This window comes from Alosa pseudoharengus, unplaced genomic scaffold (genome assembly GCF_046254945.1).
Source record: "Alosa pseudoharengus isolate Yale_2024_CS ecotype anadromous, Long Island Sound unplaced genomic scaffold, YU_APseudo_1.1 YU_APseudo_1.1_scf_15, whole genome shotgun sequence".
Taxonomy (NCBI): domain Eukaryota; kingdom Metazoa; phylum Chordata; class Actinopteri; order Clupeiformes; family Clupeidae; genus Alosa; species Alosa pseudoharengus.
In genome coordinates, this window is record NW_027468620.1 from 23,543,330 (window position 1) to 23,570,869 (window position 27,540).

Below are 27,540 nucleotides of genomic sequence, written 5' to 3' on the forward strand. Positions count from 1 at the left end.
TGCACCAATAGATGTGAAAGAGGGATGTCCCGTTCAGAGGTAGAGCCAATTGAAAGCCAACGTGGGCGTGACGTTAGTCCAAACTTTCCGAGGCGCCATCGGCTGAAAACTAAACCGAGATGGAATCTCCCAGTCTGAACCGGTTTCAACCGGTTATGAGTTTGTTGCTTGAGAGGAGAAGAGGCACAGGCTCACAGTCTCTCAAACCGCCCGCTGCAACATTTATCTCAGTAAAGATACAATTTATAAATTAAGCTTTATTTTATTTCGTAAAATGCATCGGAGTACGAAGTTACTCAGTTTGCCGTGATTATTGGTGCGAATTCCACATCAGTGGTCCTCACCATCCAACAACTAAGGTTATCATAGCTGCTGATAGTGGAACAGGGGCTGTCTAACGTTAGGGGATAGACAACCTTTTTTAGCTGTAGCTAGGTAGCTTCTGCTAGCAAACTAGCAACTATCAAGCAACTGGAATACTGAAGCTAGTCAGTTTGTGTACGTTCGTGGCTTAAAAGCCATCCCTCTCTCAGGCAAAGGCTTGGATTTTTGGTAGGTAACGCTGAGTGCTGGGTCAAAACTTACGGCTTAACGTTAACATTATTTTCTTTGGGCTTGACGCAAGTTATACCTGAGCAAAAAGCTGTAAAATTGTCAGTGTTATTTGTTTTAACGTTACTTCACTTTGGGATTAAATCCAAAGAAGCACATCACAGATTTATCGTAGGTAAGTAACATTAAAAGACCAAGAGTGTTCTTCGCAGCTAGCTGGCGATGACTGAGCTAGCTATCTAACGTTAGTCTACCAGGTATTGCGGGTGTGTGACAGAACTCGTGCCATGAATGGATGCATGATTCTCATGTTAGCTAGCTAGAAGCTGTGGTGTGAGTCAGGATTGAATGAACCCAGGTGGCTAGCGAATACTCAAGATTAGCTATACAATATGTCGTGAGCACGTTTGACTTAATCATAACGTTAGCCAGCAGAAAACGTTTTAACTAACGCCTTGCAATGGTAGCTAACGTTTAATGGACATCGCGTTACAATGAACCTAAACCTTAGCCACCTAGGTTAGCTAACGGGTTATGATGGTGCTGCTCAGTTCATTAACGTTGCAGGAGAAAGACAATTTCCTTGTAACGGTAAGATAGACTAACGGCAGTTTGTCCAATTAAGTTTTGTCAAGATAATGTCACTGAAAGCTCGACTGACAAGTAACGAATATAATGAATCATAACCTCATTGTAGACGTTTCTCTGTTTTTCGCGGTGATTTAGGCTTTAGACTCCAGTTGTGTAGCTAGCTAGCCATCACTCCTCGTCCAACTGTGTGCTGGTTGCGTCAAACAGCATGTTGGTGGGAGGGGTAACATCAGCGTGGAAACGAGTAGACCCATTCAACTTGAGGAAAGCCAAGTCGGTGTCACCCCCTTAAATCGCGTGATGGAGTAACTGCACGATGGTCTTGATGTAATTTATGCATTTGCGAACTGATTTAAATTGTGTAGCAAGAACCCCACGTTAATGCAATGTTATGCAAATTGTTACGCTTCACATTTTGCTAACTTATGACAAATTATGTATCGGATGTAGTTGAGTGCATAGTGTTCACTGACGTTAAGCAAATCAGTTTACTATTTTTCCAAGTCAGTTAGGTTAGTAGTAGTGCGTAGTAGGTTTGCAAACTGGCCAATTTCGAACCGTTATAGCGTCATATTATGTAACGTTAGAGGTATCTGTGTACATTAGCTTTGACGTTACTTGCGTTAGTTAGTTGAGAGAAGTTACTTACGTTTTTCTGTACAAGGACATGGGTCTGCTGGTGACGTTACAATATATCAAACATGGATTGTAAATCCGCTACCTGCTCAGTGTAATTTGAGCGGTTACTCTAACCGTCAATGTATCCAAGCCAACAATTAGCTAATCGTGTTAGGAGGAAATCTTGGAAAGTTGGTTGGACAAGCTAGCAGTTTAGGAAGTCCATTTTGGCTTTCATGTAGCCTTTATAAATTGTTCGACCAAAGTTTTTAAACAAGTTATTGTGGAAGTTGGACATGAACTTTCCCAGCCTTTGTTAGATGGTGAATTAGAAACGTCGGCAAGCGTAATTAGTTCGACATGCGAGTATTTGTTTATCTAGAGTTAATAACACTGCACGATTTGACTTCTCTTTAGTTGAATGATATATTTTAACTTTTACGACACTCATCTGTGGAAAAGCTCTTGAAGTGCACTTGCAGACATTGGATGTCACAGGAAACAAATATTAGAAGAATTTCATCACGTTCTTGGATCGTATGGCACCCAGCTTTTTTATTTGCATTCTTTTTACAGGTTATAAATAAACCTACTGATTGCACACTATTAAGCATGAGCTAGTTATTCTTAATTAATTATCTAGTGGTTGGTTTGAAGGCACAGCAATAGATGAAAGAGATTCCATGCCTGTCAGCTGTAGATGTAAACAGTGTGACGTTGTAGGACGTGCAGAGGTGCACGTGCTCCTATTGTGAGGATGAACTGAATGTGCCCTGGCATGCATTGCCTTTGGTTAAGCACAAACATGTGCTTTCTGGTGTCCACCGCCAGCGGTATTTAAGGCCCCCTGTTGTTTACTTTACATGAAGGTCTTTTTACAAGCTATTTATGTGTATCAGAAAAGAAGTTGACCGACACTACACAGGACCAAGAGCAGGTTAAATAAGGCTTGTTGATAGTAGACCTTTGTTGAGGGAGGGGAGGGGTTGTTTGCCACAGTGGGGTGGATACAGTCAGCTGTTTGGAATTGTGCGCCCAAACTTTCAATTCACATGACTTTGCCTGTTGGATGTTTTCTCTGCCCCCTCACCTCACCTCCCTGTCCTTGCAGAGCTCTATGCCAGCAATTATGACAATGTTAGCCGACCATGCAGCGCGACAGCTGCTGGACTTCAACCAGAAACTGGATATTAACCTGCTGGATAACGTTGTGAATTGTCTCTACCATGGTGTGGGACCCCAGGTAAGAATAGCTCTAGTTTTAGTTGTTCAACTTGAATCAATGTGTTAATGTAGACAAGAGGACCTCATGGCATTGTAATTCTTATGCTGCTGAATGTCAGTTGACAGTACCACAAGGTGCACCTACCGAATAATGATCTGTGATAAATATGTTCCTTATCCCCTGCTTTTCCTCCGTGCAGCAAAGAATGGCACAGGAGGTGTTGACCCATTTAAAAGAACATCCGGATGCCTGGACCAGAGTAGACACCATCCTGGAGTTCTCACAGAACATGAACACCAAAGTAAGCCTGGCAACTCAAGTGGAGGAAGGCCATTTCTCTACTTTGAGGAAGTCCTGTCAAATTTATCGGGCAGAATGTCTCACAATAGATCTGATCAAGAGCATTAGATTGATTGAATCTTTGATCACTTAGCTGTGCTGTCCCTCCCAGTGTAACCACCTGTTTCCTGCTCTGGTTGTGTTTTCAAAAAAGGGGAGGGTGTTCTGTTTGTCTTTGTCCCTCTGGTGGTGTGAATCATTTGGAGTGATGGCACTGGAGTATTTTCAGATAACCCTTTAACAACATCTCCCTCCTCTAATAGAAACACATACTCACACGTACAGATTCCCCAACAGGCATAAGCACAAATAAACTCCTTGCCCGCTCACCCTTTGAGAGGCTCCACTCTCAACTGAGAAAACTCACAGTGCAAGTTCAAGGCACTGTGTGACGATCCTCTGTTTACAGTGAAATACTTCTGCAGAGTGCCCAGTCTTCTCCTATAATACCACGTCCTTACACAAAATGACTCCGGCTGCGGCCGCTCTCACCCTCAAATCTCTGCCCTGGCAAACAGATACCGGTAAAATGTTCCTGACAAAAAAAAAACAAAAAAAAAAACCTTATTTATCTCCTCGACTAAAATAAGTTGCATTGATTTGGTCTTGATTGGAGTTAGCAAACTGAACGTGGCCCGTTTCCATTACTTCTCTGTAGTGTTTTTCATGCCACTGATGTTTGTGTGGAAATTGTAGCCTCTTCAGTATCTCAAAGGCTTCCTCAAAGTAATTGTAAACCAGTTTGCCTTTTTTTGCTTGCCTGTGACATTGCTCTTAACACTTGACAAGTCATTACTAATGTTTGAGTTGATCTATCAACAGTATAAGTTCAAACATGTAATTTACCCTAAAGTGAGATCATTAGAGGAACAGAGAAAGCAGAAAAGGTAAACACTTCTTAAATTTGTCTAAAGTCTTAATTTTTCTTACTTTTAAAAAAGGAAAGAAAAAAAATCAATCAGAAAAAAAGTGTTATCAGTAAAGCACCTCCTTAATATTTGGCTCTGAACTATCTTTATTTTCTAAATTGCTTTTTTAAAGAAAGCTTGTATTTTTACTTAATTGAAGGTGTTAATATTTGATATTAATCATAATGTTCCATTATTGTTGATTGCTTGTAATAGGAAGAAAAGGGGTGTGTCTTCCTGTGCATCTTGACACAGCTAGGCTTTGGCGGCAGGCCTCCACAAGGTCTACCCTTTTGATTCCCTTTGACTGAATTATGTTCATCAATTTTCTATTGCATTTGTTTCATTGGGCTGAGGGAGGGTTTCCGGAAACAGCACTATCTAGACCTCATCACAGCCAGGTGCTAGCAGCAGCTATTTCTTCTGTAGGGATCATTCATGTCTCTCCTGTGTCTGGTCTCGCATTCACTGTCCTCTCTTCAGGTCTCAACACTTTCTGCTATCCCCACAAACAAACAAACAAACAAAAACTAAAATCTAAAATCCTAACGGCAGGGCAGAATAAAACATGTCTGCTGGAAGGAGCTGTTGCTTATTGTAGCTGTTTTCTGTTGGCTCCTCCTTTTTTATTTTTATCAGAAGTTAAAGGTGAAACTGCAAGAGGGTTTGGAAGGTTTTCTAGGTTTAAAGTGGTTTAGCATTAAGGGCCGTCCAACCTTCAAGTTCACCTTTAATAACCATATCTGTGTTGAAAACGTACCCCTCTACAACCCTTTACCCCGTGGCTTTGAAACATTAACAGCTTGCTGTGCATCTTTTGATTTCTCAGACTTGCCCCTTGCCCCCACCACAACCACCCTCACCTAGTTAAAGGTACAGTGAGTAGTTTTGGTTGTCAGCAGAAATAAATTAATAGATAAATAGTCATAGGCTCACAACACCAATGACAAAAAAACAGCTTCCCAGTATTGCTGTGCGTTCTATGCTTCTTGGTTCTCTGTTTCAAGCCTTTAAGTTATGTTTTATAATGTTCATGTACAATGTACTAAACACATTTAGAAAATAAGAATGAGTCAAAATCCATTGATTCAAGATGCTCAGTGGGCACAGGAATTTGAGGAACATAATCATTCCACTCCTGGCTAAGAGAAACACCTTCATTTTAGGCCTACCAATATATTAATTTCTCTTTTGCAACAAAACCTACTTACTGCACCTTTAAAGTCGATGATCCCTACAGCTGAAATACTGTTGATCTGAATAACACTAGTGACGTTAACAAGTACACTAACTAAAACACCAAACCAAAATAAGGAGCATATCACTCTACAGAATTTGAGGGTGTCAAATCAAACCTGTGGTCTGTCTTGCTGTTCTTACGAGGCACACCAGTTCAAGGTGAAAACAAGCTTTTAGGATGACTTGCCATATTGTCTTAGTTGTTTAGCTCTTTATTTGTTTATCTTTTTTATCCTCAGCAAATGAGCTGTGAGGGTGTGGCTATTTGACTTGACCATATTTTGACCCCAGAAAAGAAACCAATAAAAACACGAGGAGGGCAGAGATCATTCCATTCTGGCTCTCTTTGGGGGTCAGCAACTTTTTTTTTTCTTCCTCTCCTTCCTTTTTGGGTGGCATCATTCGTTTTGTTGTGGTGCTTGGTAGCGTCTGGAGCTGTGAGCATCTCAGCAGCCAGATGCTATTCGTGAGGCGTAGGCGTTGGCCTGCCTCTCTCCGTCTCCCTCCTCTCTTTGCTGTCTTTCACTGTTCTGGTGTGATGCGGGGAATAACAGCAGGACTGCTACAGGCTTTTCATCCAAATAGCGGCTCATAGAGAGAGAGAGAGAGAGTTGCATATTATTTTAACCCCACTGAAAATCTGCATGAAAACCTGTCCAAATCAGACCCCCCTCCCCTTCCCTTCATGTTTGTGTTTACTTAAAGGGAACATTTTAAAACATCTCAGGCAGGCTCAATTCAGACCTTTTTAAAAAAAATAGTTTTTGGTGGTTTAACTGCACAGCTATGGTGACATGTTTTGACATGCTTGGGTTGATCTGACGCCATTAACGACTATTTCTCTTTTGGCATTACAGTACTATGCCCTGCAGATTCTGGAAACGGTTATAAAAACAAGATGGAAGATTTTACCACGAAACCAGTGTGAAGGTATGTGTCGTTTAACGTCCATGCTCACATTTCTGACCCAAGGCCAAGAGAGAGGTCAAAAGAGCTTTTGCATTCGGAGCTCACCAATCAAATGGCTTTGTAGGAGCAGTTTTTCCTCTCCATACATGACACCCCAGTGGACAACACCTCCCTAGCTGTTAGAGAAGGCTTTGAGCGGCTCGGCGCTGCCTCTGACTCGGCTGCGACAATACCATTCAAAAGGCGAACCATCGTAAGGCACTTTTCAGTTGCGGCCACAAATTCGCATTTAGTAGCCCGACGTGCCGTTGCCAAGCTGAGCCGTGTCCTCTGCTAAGCATGCTGGTGTGCGTTTCTGCTTGGCTGGGTGCAGTTCCCTCTCCAAAAGGATTGGATTCAGCACTTGGGCAGCCCTTCTCCACAGCAGAAAAAGGCAAGTCAAAGCAAGAACACGTTGTTTGTGGCAGAGCTGTTTCCCCAATGGGCGTATTGTAAAGACTAGCTGTTATTGTAAGTGATCAGATAAAACTTGTTATACAGAGTGCTTTGCAAGTGCCAAGCATAGGAAACAAATTATTGATGGTTCCTGTCGCAGCAACTGTTTTGTAATTTCATTTACAGGCAGCTGTGGCTTCCCCCGATTTAGCTACAGGCAACCGCTGCAAAAATTTGGGATGTATATTTAAAGCATCTAGTTATTCATCTATGTAACTGAATTTGTTTGTTTGATTCTTTAGATCATGTAATATTCTTTTGATATTCCATCAATCCAAATAAAAACAAACTATACCCAGTGTTTTAACATGTCCCCTTCTGATCACTACTGTCCCCATATGATTATTCAGTTCCCAGTGTAATGTGATCAGCACAGCATTAGACGTCATGGAGTTGGAAGTACTCCAACTATGAACTGTTGTCCCTGGGGTGTAATTCGGCCAGCCTCTCTGCTCTTCATTCTACCTGAAGTGCTTTGTGTGTGTATGTGTGTGCAAGTACGTGGGTTATTTTATTTTTTTGTTAGTATGTATAATACATGAAATTACAAAGATGCCTACCCTTTGATTGACAACCCCAAAGTTGATTGGCTCCCTTGTTAAAGGTTCCATACTTTGCTGCCCCCTATCTGCCACTTAATGGTACTATCACCAGGCATTGAAGAGAATGAAGTGGTGAACTGCATACACATGCCTCTTAATTTAGCCTTCATCCATTTCCTCATGCGTTTCCATCACTCACAATCCTCAGACTCATGCAATCAGCAGCAGAGCTGGGAGAAGGTCTCTAATGTTTTGAAGTGCACACAAACTAGAGTGTGACATTTTTTAATGCTAACAGGATGTATGTGTTCTTTTGAAGAGCTTTTGACTCCAGATTACTAATAGGATTCAGTCGGTACTCTTTTGCCCATCCCAACAGCTTAACAAGTAAGAGAAATTGTTGATTGTTCTACATCCATGTTAAGATGCTACCACATTTTTTTAAATTAAGGGACTTAAGGCTGCCCATAGTAAGAGTATGTAATTGTAAGAAACATTGCAGGAGTCTTAATACTGACTAGACAGTGTATGCCCAATGTTTGGCTTCTAATCAAGATTTTTATTACATTTTAGGTTAAAGTCAAATCTAATCATTCTATTATTGAGTCACTTCTTTTTCCCCTCCAAGTTATTAGCTCTTTTTTTTTTTTCCCCATCATTGACCTAAGACTTCCCACTTCTGACCGTAGATGCCTGAGTTTTGTTCAAGTGGCAAACCAATGCAGGGCGACTGGCAAGTATGTCATTTCACGTGTCAGCGTTCTGCCTTGCATCCGGGTCTGTGATTGGTTCTCTACACATTACTGTGGTCATGTGATGATGCTCCTAGCAAATGTGGATAGAGCTAGTACTCTCATCTTCCAACAAGCAATGTGTCTAAAAGCTATTTTGAGCTGTTTTTTTTTCTCTCCTGTCCTGTTCAAAGGGAATGATGTCATTAATTATTCCCAGTACTAGAATTGGCAAATATCTCCAAACACATTAAGGAAATAAAAAATATGTATCTTCAAGTTAATACAAACAAATCCGGCGCACGCTAGTTTACTCACTGAGCTATGCATGGCAAGAGACAATGTATATCTCTGAAATGTGCTGGGTTTTTGTTTATTTTCCTACAGATGTCTCTCTTTTTATTTCCTTCACTATTTGATACCCTTAAGTGCCCCCCTACCCAAAGCCTCCATTGTCAGGACTGGCTCTGCATGTGGCCTCTGCTGCCCATCAGCGGACTCTAATGCCCGGCCTTTTTATTTGCTTGTGTGCAGGAATAAAAAAGTATGTTGTCGGTCTGATTATCAAGACGTCGTCTGATGCAGCAACTGTCGAGGTGAGTGGAGCTGCTTGGAGATGCATCACAGTCTATTGCAGCTTTTATTTTGGGAATTTATCTTTCCAGAAATGTGACACTATTCTTATGTGACTTTGCAGAAAGAGAAGGTATACATAGGAAAGCTAAACATGATCCTGGTGCAGGTAAGATCTACTTATCCTACATTTTTGTAAATAAACACCTGAGTGACTGAAAATACTAAGCATGTGTAATGACATGATGTATTTATTCCTGTCTTGTATTCCTGTGGCAGTGTTGGTATTTTAACTATGCAGAGGGACAAATTGGAGTGTGGTTTGTGTTTTTGTTGTGTTTTTGTGACTGTGCACATGCGTAGATCCTGAAGCAGGAGTGGCCCAAGCACTGGCCAACCTTCATCAGCGACATTGTGGGTGCGAGCCGCACCAGCGAGAGCCTGTGCCAGAACAACATGGTTATCCTGAAACTGCTGAGCGAGGAGGTGTTTGACTTCTCCAGTGGCCAAATGACCCAGGTCAAAGCCAAGCATCTAAAAGACAGGTGAGGCACTGATACCACCCCTCTGATACTTAACTCCAACAATGGCCTTAGGGTTGATTAAAAAAATAAAACGTCTGAACTCCAGCATGCTGATACTTTCCTGAAATAAAATAAAAACAATTACCTCTACCAGATAGGCTTGGTTGGATCTAAAGCTACTCTTGGCCTTCAACCTAGTTACACAATTACTGATGTTCAGTAAACTTGGGCAAGACTGTCATACACATGCCCACTGTACCTTCATTATTAACTCTCCACTATTGTGTATTTTTCCCTCCAGCATGTGTAATGAATTCTCCCAGATTTTCCAGCTCTGCCAGTTCGTCATGGTATGTATCAGACTTTGAATGTTTGTGTGGTTGTCTCCCCCTGATCTTTCTATATGAAAATCAAACATACATTTAATTTTCTGTGCTTTATAGGAAAATTCCCAGAATGCCCCACTGGTCCACGCCACTTTAGAAACACTGCTTAGGTTTCTCAACTGGATCCCTCTGGGCTACATATTTGAAACCAAGCTCATCAGCACCCTCGTGTATAAGGTACATACTTTAAGTCTCCTCTGACACCCCAGTATTTCTGTGTGCTCAGGAAAGGCCCAACATCCATAAAGGGTGTCGTATTACCAGCTGGCAGTAAAAACCCTGTTGCTCTACCCCCCTTCCTCTCCCACAGTTTCTAAACGTGCCCATGTTCCGAAACGTGACGCTGAAGTGCCTGACCGAGATTGCAGGTGTGAGCGTGAGCCAGTACGAGGAGCAGTTTGTCACGCTGTTTACACTCACCATGATGCAACTCAAACAGGTAACACGTCCGCTACTAGTAACGTTAAGAAATCAATTCGCCATAGACTTGAACTGGCTGAATAAGTCTGAACTAGTCTGAATATTTGTTTTGTTTGTGAAATATTGTTGTTGTTTGTCTGGGAATGTTTATGGCCTGTCATCAGCATGTTTTTGACATGCTGTTGGTATCATGTGTTTGACCATGCCCAGTTGACAGCTGTGAAGCTCTGTCCAATGGTGAAATAAATAATTTAAAAAAATATATATTGTTCCTTCTTCCTGTAACAGATGCTTCCTCTGAACACCAACATCCGCTTGGCCTACGCCAACGGCAAGGACGACGAGCAGAACTTCATCCAGAACCTGAGCCTGTTCCTCTGCACCTTCCTCAAGGAGCACGGCCAGCTCATCGAGAAACGCCTCAATCTGCGGGAGACCCTCATGGAGGTGAGGCCACCCGGTCCTATCTGCCAAAGCAGACCAGCTAAAGCAGCAGCAGTAGCAGCAGCAGTAGCAGCCCACAGGCCTCTGATCACTATCTCCTCTGCACTTGCTTCCTCCACCACCACCCCCGTCCCCATCTAACCATCTGATGTTAGTCAGTGTTGTCTCCACCACCACGCAGGCCCTGCCACCTTGAAGTTCCAAAAGACGGTGGTTGCGAAATTAGAATGAGCCCCAAAAACTTTCAGCCCGTCCATCTCACTCTGCATGCACTTCTCTCTAAGCAACACTTTGGCATTACGCTCACTCACTACGTACGTCTCTTTATCAGTCTGATCCATCGTGGAATAGTGGTGCACAATCTCTCCGTCAGATAGAACACTTAATGCAGTTTCTCACTCTTTTCCATCTTGCTCTACGCTCCCCCTTCTCCACAGGCACTGCACTACATGCTGCTGGTCTCTGAGGTGGAGGAGACGGAGATTTTCAAGATCTGCCTGGAGTACTGGAACCACCTGGCGTCCGAGCTGTACCGCGAGAGCCCCTTCTCCACCTCCACCTCGCCACTCCTGTCAGGCAGCCAGCACTTCGACGTGCCCCCTAGGAGGCAGCTCTATCTGCCCGTCCTCTCCAAGGTGAGTGCGTCCTCATTCAGCCACGTTAGAGAGAGGTCCTTTACAGCAAACGTAAGCGGCTCGTCCATATATGGAACATGGAGTCCAAGTATTAAAAACAATGATGGAAGCCTAGAAAGGCAAACCCCCAAAATACTGAAAGACTGACCACATCAGTTTACGTCTAGTTTTTGTGAGCTGATATAAGAGGCCGTTTTGTTTTTTTTAAGAGGCGTTTTGTTTTTTTGTTTTTTGAAGCCCAATACCTCCCCATGGTATAATTAACTGCAAACCCTCAGCCGAAGCAGCTTGTAAATATGCACAGCTAAACACTGAAACTTTATTTTTTTTAGACACATCCTCTTGCACAGTTTCCTCAAAGCAGCTGAAGTGTTACCACTGCATCAGGAGAAGACTCCTCCGTTTACACACACCCCCCTCCCTCCCTCCCCCTTCTTGTCCCCCAGGTGCGTTTGCTGATGGTAAGCCGCATGGCCAAGCCCGAGGAGGTGCTGGTGGTGGAGAATGACCAGGGCGAGGTGGTGCGCGAGTTCATGAAGGACACCGATTCCATCAACCTCTACAAGAACATGAGGGAGACGCTGGGTGAGTGCTCTGCCTCATAGCGCAGGGACTGTTTGGGCAATTTGTTTACTTAATATCCTCTTAGCTTAGCTGTTGTTGATGCATCTGAGGGTATTTACTGCTGGCTCTTTAGCTTGGGATCACTCTTCTCAATACCTTTTTAAACCATTTCTTTTTTATGTTTTCTCTCTCTCTCTCTCTCTCTCTTCCTCCTCCTCTCCATGGGCCTCAGTCTACCTGACTCACTTGGACTATGCGGACACTGAACGCATCATGACGGAGAAGCTTCACAACCAGGTGAACGGGACCGAGTGGTCCTGGAAGAACCTGAACACGCTGTGTTGGGCCATCGGCTCCATCAGTGGGGCCATGCACGAGGAGGACGAGAAGAGGTTCCTGGTCACAGTCATCAAGGTGGGCAACTGGATATCACTAAGTGCCTAGTTCCTGGACGGGGATTAGTTAGTAGTTATTAGTTCTGCACTTAGGGATGATTGGTGCTTCATGCTTCATCTGTTTGTGCCTCAGGACCTCCTGGGCCTGTGTGAGCAAAAGAGGGGTAAGGACAACAAGGCCATCATCGCCTCCAATATCATGTATATCGTGGGCCAGTACCCACGATTCCTGCGCGCCCACTGGAAGTTCCTCAAGACTGTCGTCAACAAACTCTTTGAGTTCATGCACGGTGAGTGAGTGACTGACTGACAATGGGTTTGCAGCTTCAGTTTAGCATGGACATCATGGATCTTTGGCAAAGTTTGACAATAGCAGTATAGTAGTATAAATTGTTGTATGTTACTAACAATCAGTCTTTATCTGCAAGAAATTACTTGCCAACAGAATTAGTATACTTTCACATTCTTGTATAATGTGGCATGCTTATAACTCACTATGTTTTATAGAAACCCATGATGGCGTGCAGGACATGGCCTGCGACACGTTCATCAAGATCGCCCAGAAGTGCCGGCGACACTTTGTCCAGGTGCAGGTGGGTGAGGTGATGCCCTTCATCGACGAAATCCTCAACAACATCAACACCATCATCTGTGACCTCCAGCCGCAGCAGGTGAGGCCTTCACTTCCTGATCTCTGCCTCCTGCCTCACCTTCGCTACACACCAAACGCATGTTGCACCTGAGATTGTCATATCCCATAGAGCAGTGTTTCCCAAACGTTTTTTCTTATTTTCTGGGGACCCACTTTTTAAAAATGACAGACAATCGCGACCCATTTCACTTCAAATCTACCCTGCAACCACCAATATTGTTTTAGGCCACAGGTTCTCCAACTTTTCTATGCCTTCCCCAACTTTACATTGCTATAGGATCTACATAGATAGATCCTGCTTTGAACACGGTTGTGTTGCATTTTGAGCACCATCAGCGTGAAAAGTTGGAAATGACTACTGAAAAGATACGTTTTAATGCGCATCCGAGAGTTTGGGGAAATTCTCGCATGTTGCGCAGTCGTCAGCAAGCTGTTCCTGTATTTCTAAAAAAAAATGTTGTAGGCTACATTGCGTTGCAGACAAATGGGTCCATAACACTGTGGATGTCAATTCTGATGTAAACCGCAAATAACTCAAGTCGTTATATTGTATTGTTGTATTATGTTATATTGTATAGTCGTTATATCAGAACAAGAGGCTTTTGCGCAATAGCCAGAAGAATGCGCCTTTACTTTGGAGTTAGCGAGGTAGAAAACGAGAGGAATAGTGTTTAAAATGTCCATTTAAATTGTAGCCTAATATAATGCACTGTTGTGCATTTTAAATCAGAAATAAGAATGTGAGGAGGTTGCTATTAACTTTTAAATATTGCATCTACAATCGAAACTATCTACATGCAAATTGAATGGCCTTATGTCCGGTCTATGGATGTCTGCTTTAGTTGACAGCACGGTCAGGTCACTAGATTTTAATCGGTAAAGTTGAGGAGCTGGTATCTGTTAATGTTCGTGCAAATAGGCGGATTCATGTCCTTTGTAGTTTGCAACTACGAGGTACATGGCAGGCGCCCCACAGAACGGTTTCATTTTGAGAGGTAGATATCCATGCTCTGGCACCCCCTCTGCGATGCGTTCGTCCCCCAGTTTCATGCGCCAGTTATGAGCTTTTATGGCAAAACCGTGACTGTGGTAGTTAACAAACTACATCCTAATAGAAAACTGTTAGCTTTCCTAGTATCAAATGACAAATGGTATCAGTTAGGCCTATAACACAACATAAATTGTGCTGGCGACCCAAATAAAATCTCCTGCGACCCACCCGTGGGTCGCGACCCAGACTTTGGGAAACACTGCCATAGAGTAACTGTTTGTATGGTAATTTAGAGATGATGTTGAAAGTAATTGTGGGTGACTAATTACTTAATATTGATCTTAGACTGGCGAACTTCAGGAAAAACTCAGGAATCAGGTTTATTATGTTACAAGCTGAGAGAGAGTACAAAAAAAGGTCTATGGTCTATGTAGGCCTAGCCCAGGCCTGAGGCCTAGGTTGGCCTGTAGCCAACTTATCCTCTCTTCCGCTACATCCTTAGTCCAAGTCTAGAAAATCTGATCTGACAAACATTGCAGTTTAGTTACTTTTAAATGCTTTAAACAAAGAACAAAAATGGCGCCAAGAACAATCCCACTATTGGTTCTCCAGTTGGCATCAGACACACCTACTCACACCCACTTCACACCTATGAATTCTTATCAGAATAGCATGAGGAGAGATATCTTATATATCAGAAATATCACTTATAGAATGTTCCAAACATTCTCACAATCACATCATTACAATCCTTGTAATGAGACTATCAAAATGATACCAGACATGAATACATTTACATTTCATGATACATGGATACATTATATCAAGGTAGCATCCTTTGTCTTGTGTAAGTGATAGGCCTTAAACCAGCACATTAGCATTCCATTGGGGGAGGGGATGGGGTCTTTGTTTAAAACCATGAAGGGTTACATGGCTAACTAAAAGTAGTCTTGAAGTTAAATTATTATCCATACATTTTATTGCTATCAATGTTGAGGACAAGTGCTCCATTTTACTAAAAGGTCCATCACATTCTCTCTGGAGCATCAAGTCACAGTTGTCTTTTGCCCAATCATGATCTACTGATGACTTGGCCTTTATATTGCTTTTATTAAGTTATTGATTAGGTGCTTTTACGTTCTATCAGTAGTGCCAGTTCATTTGACCGCAGAATTGTATGATCGAACGAACTACCGGTGCTACACTTGCATTTCTTTAGAAGTAAAGATTTTCTCTACTTATGAAAAACCCTAATGCCCCCCCCACCCCTCTTTGTTTTCTGCAGCTGAGTTGTCCCCACTCTTGTAATTTGTAGAGGCTTAGAGGCAGGAAATTAGCTGGAATGAATAACTGACCTCAGGGTTGGGAAGAAAATCAGCAGTCGTCTCTTGGATGTTGTCTTTCATTTGTTTTGCACTCTCCCTTTGTTTCCCCTGTCAGGACCCGTCTAATGAACACGGCTGTTTTCTCTTCCTGTGCTTTCTCTCTGCCGTTCTTCTCCTGTGCTGCTGTCCGTTTATTCCAGGTGCACACGTTCTACGAGGCGGTGGGCTACATGATCAGCGCAAGTAACGACCAGGCCACACAGGAGCACCTGATAGAAAAGTACATGCTCCTGCCCAACCAGGTGTGGGACAGCATCATCCAGCAGGCGACCAAGGTAAGGCGCGCGCACACACACACACACACACACACACACACACACACACACACACACGGTCCTTATACACAACCACTGTTTTAGTGCTGTGTGTGTTTCTGGAGGGAGATCAGTGTCCATATTTTCAAATGTAGACTAGTTTTGCATTGTGTAATAATGCATGGACATACATGTGGACTGTATGTAGCTCAACATCCACTTCATTTTGTCACATTTTGGACTGATTCCTGTTTTTTTTAAATAGAAAGAAAACAAGCACTGTAAATTCGCTGATAATAGTCGTCCCAGCACGGCAGTGGCCTTCCTAACCTCCCCAGTCTCCTCCCTGTCCTGTCCCCTCTCCTCACTTCAGAACGTGGACATCCTGAAGGACCCAGAGACTGTAAAGCAGCTGGGCAGCATCCTGAAGACCAACGTGCGGGCCTGCAAGGCCGTTGGCCACCCCTTCGTCATCCAGCTGGGGCGCATCTACCTGGACATGCTCAACGTCTACAAGTGTCTGAGCGAGAACATCTCCGCTGCCATCCAGACCAATGGTGTGTGTGTGTCTGTGTGTTCACATTCATACCCTGCACTGTTTGCATCTTATGTGATTGACCTTACACCTACTGTCTTCATTTGTGTGTGTGTGTGTGTGTGTGTGAGTCAGATTTGTTTTATTGCCGTACAGCTATGTGTGGGAGCTAGTCTTGTGGGCTCGTACTACTAATAGTTCTGTAAGCCAGATCTATATTCACTACTGGCGGCATGGTGCTATAAATAGGATGAAGTGTGAAGGAAATGTAAGTGTTTGCAGGCTGTGTGCGTAATAGTGATGATCCTGATATGATAGGCACCCCCTGAGAATTTTACTACCGTACATCTCAGAGTTCTGTCCTCTCCCCCTGCCAATGTGTGTGTCTGAAATTCGTCCACTGTGTGTGTGTGTGTCTTCCTGGGAGTCCAGATTTACTGTCCAGGATAGGTGTGTGTGTGATTATGATCATCTGTCTTCTCTAACGGGTGTCTTGTCTGTCCGTCTGCCACAGGTGAGATGGTGACGAAGCAGCCTCTAATCAGGAGTATGAGGACGGTGAAGCGGGAGACGCTAAAGCTGATCTCCGGCTGGGTCAGCCGCTCCAATGACCCCCAGATGGTGAGCCCGCCCCATAGACACTCCGACACACAGCACAGCTGAGCGCACGCAACGCTCTCTCCCCCCAAGATGCACTCCTTCATAGTCAGTGACAGTGCAATGCTTTGAAGAGACCGATTTAGTGTCTGCATTAAGAAACGTACTTCACAGCCAGTACTATTTTAGGGTTTTCTGTGTATTTTGAGTTGCTGTTGAATGCAATAGCTTTATTTGCTCTGAGTGTGTGCTAAATGTTTGTATTTATTGTTGTGTTTGATTTGAGCTGAGTTTTGTTTCTTTAAATACCGTAATAAAAATCCTAAGACATGTAAATGTTCGTACCGAGGTGTGTTCCCAAGGTGCACCTGACTCTAACCTCCTGTCTGAGATTAGTCTAGTCCTGACACGACACAAGCAGTCGTACGTCTGGTGCCTGCCACTGATCCTGTCTAATCCCTGTGTGCTTGTGTGTGTGTGTGTGTGTGTGTGTGTGTGTGTGTGTGCGCGCCTGTGCAGGTGGGGGAGAATTTTGTTCCTCCGCTTCTGGATGCCGTGCTCATCGATTACCAGCGGAATGTTCCGGCTGCCAGGGAGCCCGAAGTGCTCAGCACGATGGCAACCATCGTAAATAAACTTGGCGGGCACATCACCACGGAAATCCCACAGATTTTTGATGCTGTCTTCGAGTGCACTCTGAACATGATCAACAAGGTGACACCCTCTGAACCACACACTGCACTGAATCAATAATTTTACCAGGTCACCTTATTTGGCTTTCCGAGTTACTGAGGCCATTTGGTCCAAGGTAGCGGTGGTCATTTCTTATAATGACGCACCTCTGTCCTACTGCAGGACTCTTCCCACCCAATTGAAATGCTGTTGCTGTGAGGTTCAGGCGAATAAGCTCCTCACCCCCTCGTTTCCCCCTTCTCTCTGTGTAGGACTTTGAGGAATACCCCGAGCACAGGACGCACTTCTTCTACCTGCTCCAGGCGGTCAACTCCCACTGCTTCCCAGCATTCCTGGCCATCCCCCCAGCCCAGTTCAAGCTGGTGCTAGACTCCATCATCTGGGCCTTCAAGCACACCATGAGGAATGTGGCTGACACGGGTGAGCACACAGAAACACACACACACACATACATACACACCCACACACACACACTATGAAAGATTTTCACCTTAGTATAATCTTTACGAAGCCAATTTGATGGTAAATAAACTTGTAAAAGGCAAATCATTCACCTAGCATAGCTATACAGTATAGGCATAGCGAGTCGCTACCGAGAAAACCAGCCATGCAACTTCAAGAACTACCGACAAATCTCGTGAGAATCGTGAAACATTATCTTGTCAGTAGATATAGCTCTTTGGAGAGTTTTTGCCTGTTGTTAATCCTTCACCTCCACAACAAAAGCATTTTCATTTTGTACAGGGGGGACAAGTATCCTGCTATTAACCGCAGAGTAAAATATAAATATATCGCAACTCTAGGGAGCTCTACAGTAGCCAAAAATACCTAAACCTGCATAATGTACCTTTTAAATAAAGGAAAACCGACTATTGATCCTTCATTAAGATTTCCAGTATTGTCGTTATGTGGTTTGTCCACCAGATGCTGTAGCTTCTTGTTGCAAGACATGCATGCTGCTTGATTGACTTGGTTCCGCTTCCAAGCCTACAACGTTGTCACATCGCTCGCACTGTCCTTGATGGTCCTGTCAGTGAATGTAAACTGTTACATTAAGCATGAAACAAGACTTCTGAGCCAACGTTAATTCCCAAACACACACTTACTCTCTCTAGTTTCAGTCTTCAATTTTTTGGCATTTCAACAAAGGTGTTTACACCAAGTGAGGAAGTGCATAGGAAGTAAAAGATACGTTTTGCATTTGCATCCAGTGTAGATAGTGCAATGGCGGTTATCAAAGAAGAAAGGCCTTACACCACTTATTTCATTTAAAAAAGACAAGCTGTATAAAGGCCCATTCATGATAAGACCAAGAACGATAAAGATAACTACCGTATTTTCCGGACTATAAGTCGCTCCGGAGTATAAGGCGCATTAGTCAAAAAATGCTTCATGAACAGGAAAAAAACATATATAAGTCGCACTGGACTATAAGTCGCATTTATTTAGAAATGTATTTCACAAAATCCAAAAACAGAGACTATGTAACTGGACTATTGAAGCCAAAAAGATTAATGTTAGCCTAATGAAGACGAAGAAGGAGTGAAGGCAGCCAAGAAGAGGGCCGGATAGGCCTAATTGTAAAGCAAAAGATTCACTGAAAGAAAATGCCATGTGGTACACCAAAATTTAGCTAAAATGTGGAGAATACAATGCAATCAAGCATTTTGGGCAATGTGGAGTCACAAGCTGGCAGCAGATTAAATGCTCACGAGAGAGAAAAAGATGGTTTTAAAAAGACGTGACCGAAGCAAGCCAGGCATAGATCTATAGGCCCGAAGTTAATTGTAAAGCAATTTACAAAAGATTCACTGAACGAAAATGATGATATGGTACATCAAAATTTAGCTAAAATGTGGAGAATACAATGCAATCAAGCATTTTGGGCAATGTGGAGTTAATAGCTGGCAGCAGATTAAATGCTCACGAGAGCGAAAAAGATGGTTTTAAAAAGACGTGACCGAAGCAAGCCAGGCATAGATCTATAGGCCCGACAGTAATTGTAAAGCAATTTACAAAAGATTCACTGAACGAAAATGATGATATGGTACATCAAAATTTAGCTAAAATGTGGAGAATACAATGCAATCAAGCATTTTGGGCAATGTGGAGTTAATAGCTGGCAGCAGATTAAATGCTCACGAGAGAGAAAAAGATGGTTTTAAAAAGACGTGACCGAAGCAAGCCAGGCATAGATCTATAGGCCCGACAGTAATTGTAAAGCAATTTACAAAAGATTCACTGAACAAAAATGTTGATGTGGTACATGAAAATTTAGCTAAAAATGTGGAGAATGCAATGCAATCAAGCATTTTGGGCGATGTGGAGTGACAAGCCGGCAGCAGATTAAATGCCCACGAGAGAGAAAAAGATGCGTTTTAAAAAGACTGCACAGACCGGTTTTAATAGGATGTGCAGACCAAAGCTGCAGCAAGCAGGTGATATTTAGAAATTTATTTCACAAAATCCAAGACCAAGAACAGACAGATGTAACTGGACACATAGAGGCCAAAAATATTGAGAATTCTACAGGGAATGTTAATGAAGACGAAGGAGTGAATAGTGGCAAGAGGCAAGCCGAAGCCTGCTGACGAGTGCCCGCGCTAATTTTGAAGCAATTTACAAAAGATTCACTGAACAAAAATGCTGATGTGTTACATGAAAATTTAGCTAAAAATGTGGAGAATGCAATCAAGCATTTTGGACGATATATTGGCACAAACTGGTAGCAGAACAATTGCTCGGCTGGCCACCTCCGAGAGAGCGCGAGAAAAAAAGATGCGCATTTAAAACCAGGGCCTAAATTTCAGCGCAGGATTGCGGGTATTGCGCTTAAGTTATTAAGTATTGAGCATAATAATAAAAGTCCCACAACTCTATCATAATGAGAGAAATTCCCACACATGTTACAGTGCTGTCTGATAACATTAATCTAATAATGGATCGGCCTGAATGCGGGACTATTGACTGGACGGACCAAATCTGACTTCATTTGAACCCGATGCAGAGACACACACACACGCGCGCATTAGGGTGGTCCTTATATGGGGTAAAAAACTTTTTTTTGGAAATGTTCAACTCTCACCCCCTAAATGTGTTCGGATACCAATAAAAACACACTGTGCAAAATTTTGAATTGTTCCTACAATATCTAGAGGTAGCTCAAGGCCTTTGGATATTTCCGGAATCGCTCATTTTTGCAGACATTGTACCATTTAAGAACGCACAACAAAATAAAATGCAATATTATTTGTTGGTCAGACTATAATAAGGAGAATAGCAATAATAAACAATGTCAATTTAATCAATAGCCTAATGAAATAAACAATGAAAATGAGGGGGAAAAAAGCAATAATAAACAATGTCCATTCAATCAATAATATAAAAACAATAACATGGTAAGACTACAGTAAAGAGAATATCAATAGTAAACAACAATGTCAAATTAATCAACAGCCTAATGGAAATAAAACAATATTTTACAAACCATAACACATAAGAAGCGCTTAATGAACTAAGTGCATGTTGAACAGATATGCCTTTAGACCCCTCCTAAATGACCCAAAACCATCACAGGAACGGAGACCACTGGGCAACTCATTCCACCAACATGGAACCGCTGAGGAAAAGAGTCTTGAATTTGACCTAGTGTTTATGACTGGTCGACATAACAGACGCTCATCAGAAGACCGCAGTGGGCGGTTGGGGATGTATATCTTGATCATTGAATTAAAATAACAAGGAGCAGATCCAGTCAGTGTCCAAGGCCAAAGGCCAAAGTGAGAGATTTAAATTGTATCATCATATTGTACAGTTGTACACTCGGGACGTCCTCTTTCTCTTTGGGCCAGGAGAAAGTCTCCATCTTCTGGATTCTTGAGAAGAATGAGTGCATCTTGATGTGCAATATCAAACAGGTCTCCCAACTGGTCTATGAAAGCCTCTACATTGCACTGCTGAGTCTCAGAAGTTCTCTTGGCATTTTTCTTCAGCTTCTGCCACTTGTCGTGAAGTGTTTCCAGTTGTTTTATGGCATGTTGGGGACGAACGGGAATCCTAGCCTTGTCCTAGAATACCAAGACTTCTTTGATCACCGCAAGTTTTTTTCAATGTTTTATGGTGATATTACAACAAACATAAAACCTGCTTCTTGAAGGGTAACTTCGTTCCAGTTATTTTAGTCTCTTCTGATCCAAGCACCCATATAGCGGATTTGCTTCGTGTTGCTTCAGCCATTGTCTCAGTGTATATTGTCTATTGTGCTTCATTCACATTGATGCCTTGAAAGACATATCACAATGGAAACAGGAGTTGCTATGAATTGCTCACAACAGCATATTATTGGGAAATACCGGAATCAGCAGATGAGATCAGCAAATACGCATTGCAAATTTGCATGGACAATATGGAACTCCCATTTTAATGTGGTCACCAATAATCAATACACATTGACTGCATGGCCAAATAAGTCCATTGCGGCCATAAGCATATATTATTAAACAATTATACATCCTAGCACAATGTATCACATAATACGCAAATAATCCTGAATATGCACACTGCACAGTATGTGTTAAACTTCAAAGGTCTTGAGCAACCTCTAAATATTGACTAATATTGATAAAAATTTTGCCCAATTATTTTTTTTATTTATTCAAACATATTTGTGGGGTGAGAGCATGAACTTTCAAAAGTTGAAAAATAAGGACCACCCTAGCGCGCATGGACCACTTTGCTCTCTCTCTCCCTCTCTCATCGCTGAAGTCAAATGAAGACAGGAAAGGAAACCAAATGTTTAGCGATCAGGAACCGTCAGGAATTTTGTAAACACAGAAGCATGACCGCCTATAACGCGAGAGAACATCGATGTGTTCTCTATTTGAGGAACGTTATAATCGATTGCGGACATGAACAGACATACAGACACGGAGCGCAAAGTAGGCCTACTTTCACTTTCTAGTGTGCGTATTCAGTACGTGAAATATAATTAGTAGCAAAACAGCGATCAAATATTAGCCTACATGGCAGTGAGTTTTGTTTTCAAATGTTTTCATGCATGTCTAGATAACGGGTGAGGAATGTTTAGGAGTAATCTTCAAATTATCGCTGGGGTCTTTTTATTTAGGCTGCACAAAGCATAGCACCTTTATTTGGGGCATGGCTTACTGTTTGATTATATTGCTAAATATCGGGACTGATGACCACTGAAATCTGCGGGGTATTTGATGGTTCACTATTAAGTTTCATGTAAGGGTGTTGGGATTTCCATCCGCTTATTGCGAGATAAGGCATCCGCTTTCATTTATTCATGGAACGTGTGTTGTGCTGAAATGGAAACCTTATTCAGCCTAAATTTAGTTATTTTTAATCATGCATGATTTACTTTTTTATAAAATTCGTAGGCTGATGCCTGGCAGCAACAATTGTGTTTAAATGTAGGCTAGGTTACTGCTTCAGCCTCTGGCAAGCTCAGAAGGGGGCAGCATGCAACTGATAGCTTGAGAGCAACGTGTTGGAGACGTGTAAGACAATGACTTTTCATTGGCAACAATATTAAACCAACCAACAATATAAAATATTAAGAAGAGCTCTTTTATGAGTTAAATTGAAACAAAATTATTACTGGCCTTTATTTGTCCGAATCTGAGGCCAAAACAGAATCCTGGGCGTAATTTGAGGATTTAGGTATGCACGTGTGTTTCAGGCATAGCGCAACCACTAATCTCTGACTGAAAGTGCACAGAACTTGTGCATTTGAGAGCGCTCTCTCGTGGCTAGACAGTAATGTTTCATGTAGGGTTCATGTCAGTTAATATGAATTAACATTTAAAAACATGTTCAATTATATATTTTTTTCATATATAAGTCGCACCTGACTATAAGTCGCAGGGCCATCCAAACTATGAAAAAAAGTGCGACTTATAGTCCGGAAAATATGGTAAACAAATATCGTTCTCGATAATATGAATGATTACGTTCACACATAAACTATAATGATAACGACATGAAGAACGATATCGTTGGGGATCACTTTCAGAGCAGTTTTGAGAATGATAAAAAGCTAATAGCCAATCAGAACCCATCAAATTGTAGCGGTCACATTCATTAACACAAGGAGAAATGTTGTTTATCGTTGTTCAGTGTGAACGCTTTTATCGTTATGGTTATAGTTATCGTTCTTGGTGTGTTAATGACCCTTAAAGGAACACGCCACCCAATGTCAGTAGTAATATATGTTCTTACCTTAACTTTCACGAGTTGAGTCATACCTCTCCCGTGTCGGTACGTGCACTCAAACACTCTGGTGCGCAACGTGAATGTGTTAGCATGTTGCTATGCTAGCGGGCTCAGATGTAGCCATGTGAGGAAGGAAGATGACAGTAATCAAAAACATCCACGTTTTCCCTACTTAAATACAGTTGCACGAGTAGTTGATAAAAATGTGTAAGGTCACACAACATGAAACGTGGCGATTTTCCAAGCGAATAAACAGGAGAACTACAATGTGTGTCGCAATAGCACTTGGGAGTACTTCGACCTAGCGTAGTAATATTAATTAACACCTAATTGTAGATCCTATCCACCACAGAGTTCAGCCAACCCCTCAGCCTCCCCCTCCCCCTCCGAGGCACACACACAGTAATTTCCGTAAATGGAGACAACCTGCCCTGAAGTAGCAGGTAGTGGTAAAGTAGATTGTGAACCATCATGGTTATAACATGCATTGTGAAGGGTTGTGATAACAAGCAGAAGTATTATAGTGATTTCATGTTTCATAGAATTCCGCTTTGCTGCAAACGGCGGAAAGCATGGCTGGGATCTACAATTAGGTGTTAATTAATATTACTACGCTAGGTCGAAGTACTCCCAAGTACTCCCAAGTACCCCCTCATGTTGTGACCTTACACATTTTTATCAACTACTCGTGCAACTGTATTTAAGTGGGGAAAACGTGGATGTTTTTGATTACTGCTATCTTCCTCCCTCTATGGCTACGTCTGAGCCCGCTAGCATAGCAACATGCTAACACATTCGCGCCGCGCACCAGAGCGTTTGAGTGCACGTACCGACACGGGAGAGGTATGACTCGACTCGTGAAAGTTAAGGTAAGAACATATATTACTACTGACATTGGGTGGCATGTTCCTTTAAGGGCCTTTCATTAGGGAACCAGATAGTTAGGCCTATTTAAACACATAATTTCCCACCTTGATCAAAACTTTGTTTTGGGAGAAAATTGTTACATTGTGTTGGTTAAAATGACTATCGGCTGATAAATCGGATTCCGGCTTCTTAAATACTCTGATATCGATATAGGTATCAGCCTTCAAAATCCATATCAGTCGGACACAACTGGACCTTATACGTTTCCTGCAGGTCTGGTGTTCGGGTCTCTCATGTCTCCTCTTCCTGTGCTTGTGTGTGCTGTGGGGATTGTCTTTTTTGTCTGCGACTTAAAGGTTTTGTGACTTGTTTTGAGAGCTGCGCTGGTGGATAGGCCTACATCCGACGCTTCCCTCATCTTATTTTTTCTTGTTATACGGCATCCGGGTTGCATTGATGTTGCCGTTTATCTAAATGTATTAGCTGCATTGTGTTTCATAAAACGGCAGCGTTTTTTGTTTGTTTTTGTTTTTTCTTTTGAACTCCTTGAATTAAAGGCATAGGCTTTTCTTTGAGATAAGCCTGTTTGATGTCCACCACACATACCTCATGGAAAATGCACCATTTTAATCGTAAATCCTGTCATTTTAAATTGTTGTGCAAGTATTGTTAAATGGGAATCCGCTAAAGTGCTGTGCACATGTGCAACAACTCCCTCGTCACCTAAGTAGTTGAAATTATTTTAACTTTGTTGCGCAACATTGTTGTGTTGCACAAGTGGTAATTTCACAGAAATGATTTCAGTGGTGTAATCGCTGAATGACTGGAGCTCTTGGCGCTAGTGGCTGTGTATGTGTATGTGAAGAGGCTCAACCCTGGCTGTGTTCCTGTTGCAGGTCTGCAGATCCTGTACACGCTGCTGCAGAATGTGGCGCAGGAGGAGGCTGCAGCCCAGAGCTTCTACCAGACCTACTTCTGTGACATCCTCCAGCACATATTTTCAGTTGTCACAGATACGTCGCATACTGCTGGTGAGTGAGTGTGTGTGTGTGTGTGTCTGTGTTTGTGCGCACATCTGTGTTTGTTAGTGTGTGTGCGTCTGTGTTTGTGTGTGATCAAGGCATGTTTGTTTGTGCTGCTGGCTTGAGGTCTGACTAGTGGGACTTGTTTAGGGATCACTGCTGTTTGTTTATTATTGTTTGTGGTTTTGCCCCCGCCTGGGTAGTTGCACAGGACCTAAATTCACTTGGCCACCTCGTGGAGTGCCTTTGGCCCAGAGTATGTAATTCAATGAACTGAGTGAAGGTGAGCCTTGGTGTTCTGTGGCAGGTCTGACGATGCACGCTTCCATCCTGGCCTACATGTTCAACCTGGTGGAGGAGGGCAAGATCAACACGACCCTGAACCCCTCCAGCCCAGTCAACAACCAGGTGTTCATCCAGGAGTATGTGGCCAACCTGCTCAAGACCGCCTTCCCTCACCTGCAAGAGTAAGACACACGCACACACACACACACACACACACACACAAATATACACCTGATGAAACTTGGCACTGTGTTTGGTTAATGTTCTTTTTATAGTAAAATAAGATGTAATACACTTATAATAAAATATGATGCACTAATATTTTTTTTTCCGTGTCCACCACCTCTCTGATAGTGCCCAGGTGAAGGTGTTTGTAACAGGCCTCTTCAGCTTGAACCAGGACATCCCCGCTTTCAAGGAGCACCTGAGGGACTTCCTGGTGCAGATTAAGGTAAGCTTCTACTATGTCTGTCCCAGGCCCAAAGAGCCATCGGTCCACTGAGTGTCCATCGTTCCCCCTCCTACTCCTACAAAGTGTTGGTCCGGGGCCTCCCATGAGCTTTATTAGGAGAGAATTTGTGAGTGAGGGATCAGGGGTACACCAGAATGCGAAGTCTGTGTGTGTCTGTGTGTGTCTGTGTGTGTCTGTGTGTGTGTGTCTGTGTCTTTGTGTGGGGCATCAAGTCCAGATTTACTGTCAGGGAAAGTGCAGTGGGACAGGGTTTGTGTATGTATGTGTGTGCTCAAGTTTATGGGGGGCACTATGTAATCCTGCCAGTGTGTGAGTCGGAGAGGGGTAGAGTAGGATTAGTTTGTAACTTGGCCTGGGTGTGTATCTGCGTGTGGAGGGGTGAGCTGACAGATTTCTGGCAGAGAGGCTGTAGAACTGGAGCCCCTGACATACTTCTGCTTGGCGTGCTCTCTCTATCGCCCCCCCCCCCCCCCAATACACATATGCATTTTCTCTCTTGGTTGCTCTCTCTCTTTCTCCCCATACACACACACACACACACCCCTCCCCACACACACACCATTTCATCACCCTCCCACCCCAAACATACCCCCTCCTTACACACACACACAGGTACACCCCATTACCCCCCCCCACCCTCAACCCACACAATATACCTTTTTAATTACTACTATAGCATAAGAATTTCATTATTTATAATTCCTTATGTGAGTACATGAGGGTAAACTACTTCAACTCTCTCGCGGCTGTAGGAGTTTGCAGGTGAAGATACTACAGACCTGTTCCTGGAGGAGCGGGAGGCGTCTCTCAGACAGGCCCAGGAGGAGAAGCACAAGCTTCAGATGTCTGTGCCCGGCATCCTGAACCCCCACGAGATCCCCGAGGAGATGTGTGACTGAGCTGTCCCCCTCTCACTCAAACACACACACACACACACACACACACACACACACACACACACACACACACACACACACACACACACACACACACCACAGTCTCACTCGCATACACTCATATACTTACACACCTACACCTGTACATAAGGACACAAATGAAAAACTAAAATATACACAACCGAGAGAGCTGAGTGCTGAGGCGGCACACCTTCCCTGGGCAGCCTGAGTGTGTGTGTGTGTGTGTATATGTGCGTACATGCTCTTTGACGATTGTGTGTGTGTGTATGCGTGTAGTTAGCCTGTCTTGTGGAGAGGTAAGATCAGCACTCGGGTGGTTGTCGACCAAAACAATGCCAATATGTAAATGCTACTCACCCAGTGGCCCTTTTTACATAGTATGCGTTTTATATGGAGACCTGTGTAATATCTTTGCATTGTTCATTCAAGCATACAGTTGGACATACCTGAACTATGAGCTGCATGAGGTTGTAAGAATTAGACATTTTAAAATTTTGCTTTTGTTTGGATTTGTTTGCCCTAACAACTCACTGCCCCCCCCCC

General features: G+C 43.0%; 1 protein-coding gene across 7 annotated transcripts; it reads left to right on the plus strand.

The window, feature by feature from the left end:
* On the plus strand, nt 1–27,540 carry xpo1b (exportin 1 (CRM1 homolog, yeast) b). 7 transcript variants are annotated; one of them, XM_076285950.1, is made up of 26 exons: nt 157–552; nt 704–727; nt 2,873–3,004; nt 3,186–3,287; nt 6,330–6,402; nt 8,684–8,745; nt 8,847–8,891; nt 9,086–9,267; nt 9,548–9,596; nt 9,690–9,809; nt 9,943–10,071; nt 10,341–10,499; nt 10,934–11,131; nt 11,578–11,716; nt 11,928–12,109; nt 12,224–12,380; nt 12,598–12,761; nt 15,259–15,393; nt 15,746–15,929; nt 16,422–16,528; nt 17,024–17,218; nt 17,449–17,617; nt 25,198–25,332; nt 25,631–25,790; nt 25,963–26,059; nt 26,833–27,540. In XM_076285950.1, exons 3-26 carry the CDS (start codon nt 2,879–2,881, stop codon nt 26,977–26,979), a joined length of 3,216 nt encoding a protein of 1,071 aa, XP_076142065.1. In that variant the 5' UTR covers nt 157–552; nt 704–727; nt 2,873–2,878; the 3' UTR covers nt 26,980–27,540. The 7 variants fall into 7 exon arrangements, with proteins under 7 accessions (XP_076142061.1, XP_076142065.1, XP_076142063.1 ...); XM_076285946.1 differs by lacking the exon at nt 704–727 and having other exon boundaries at nt 1–230; XM_076285948.1 differs by having other exon boundaries at nt 157–727.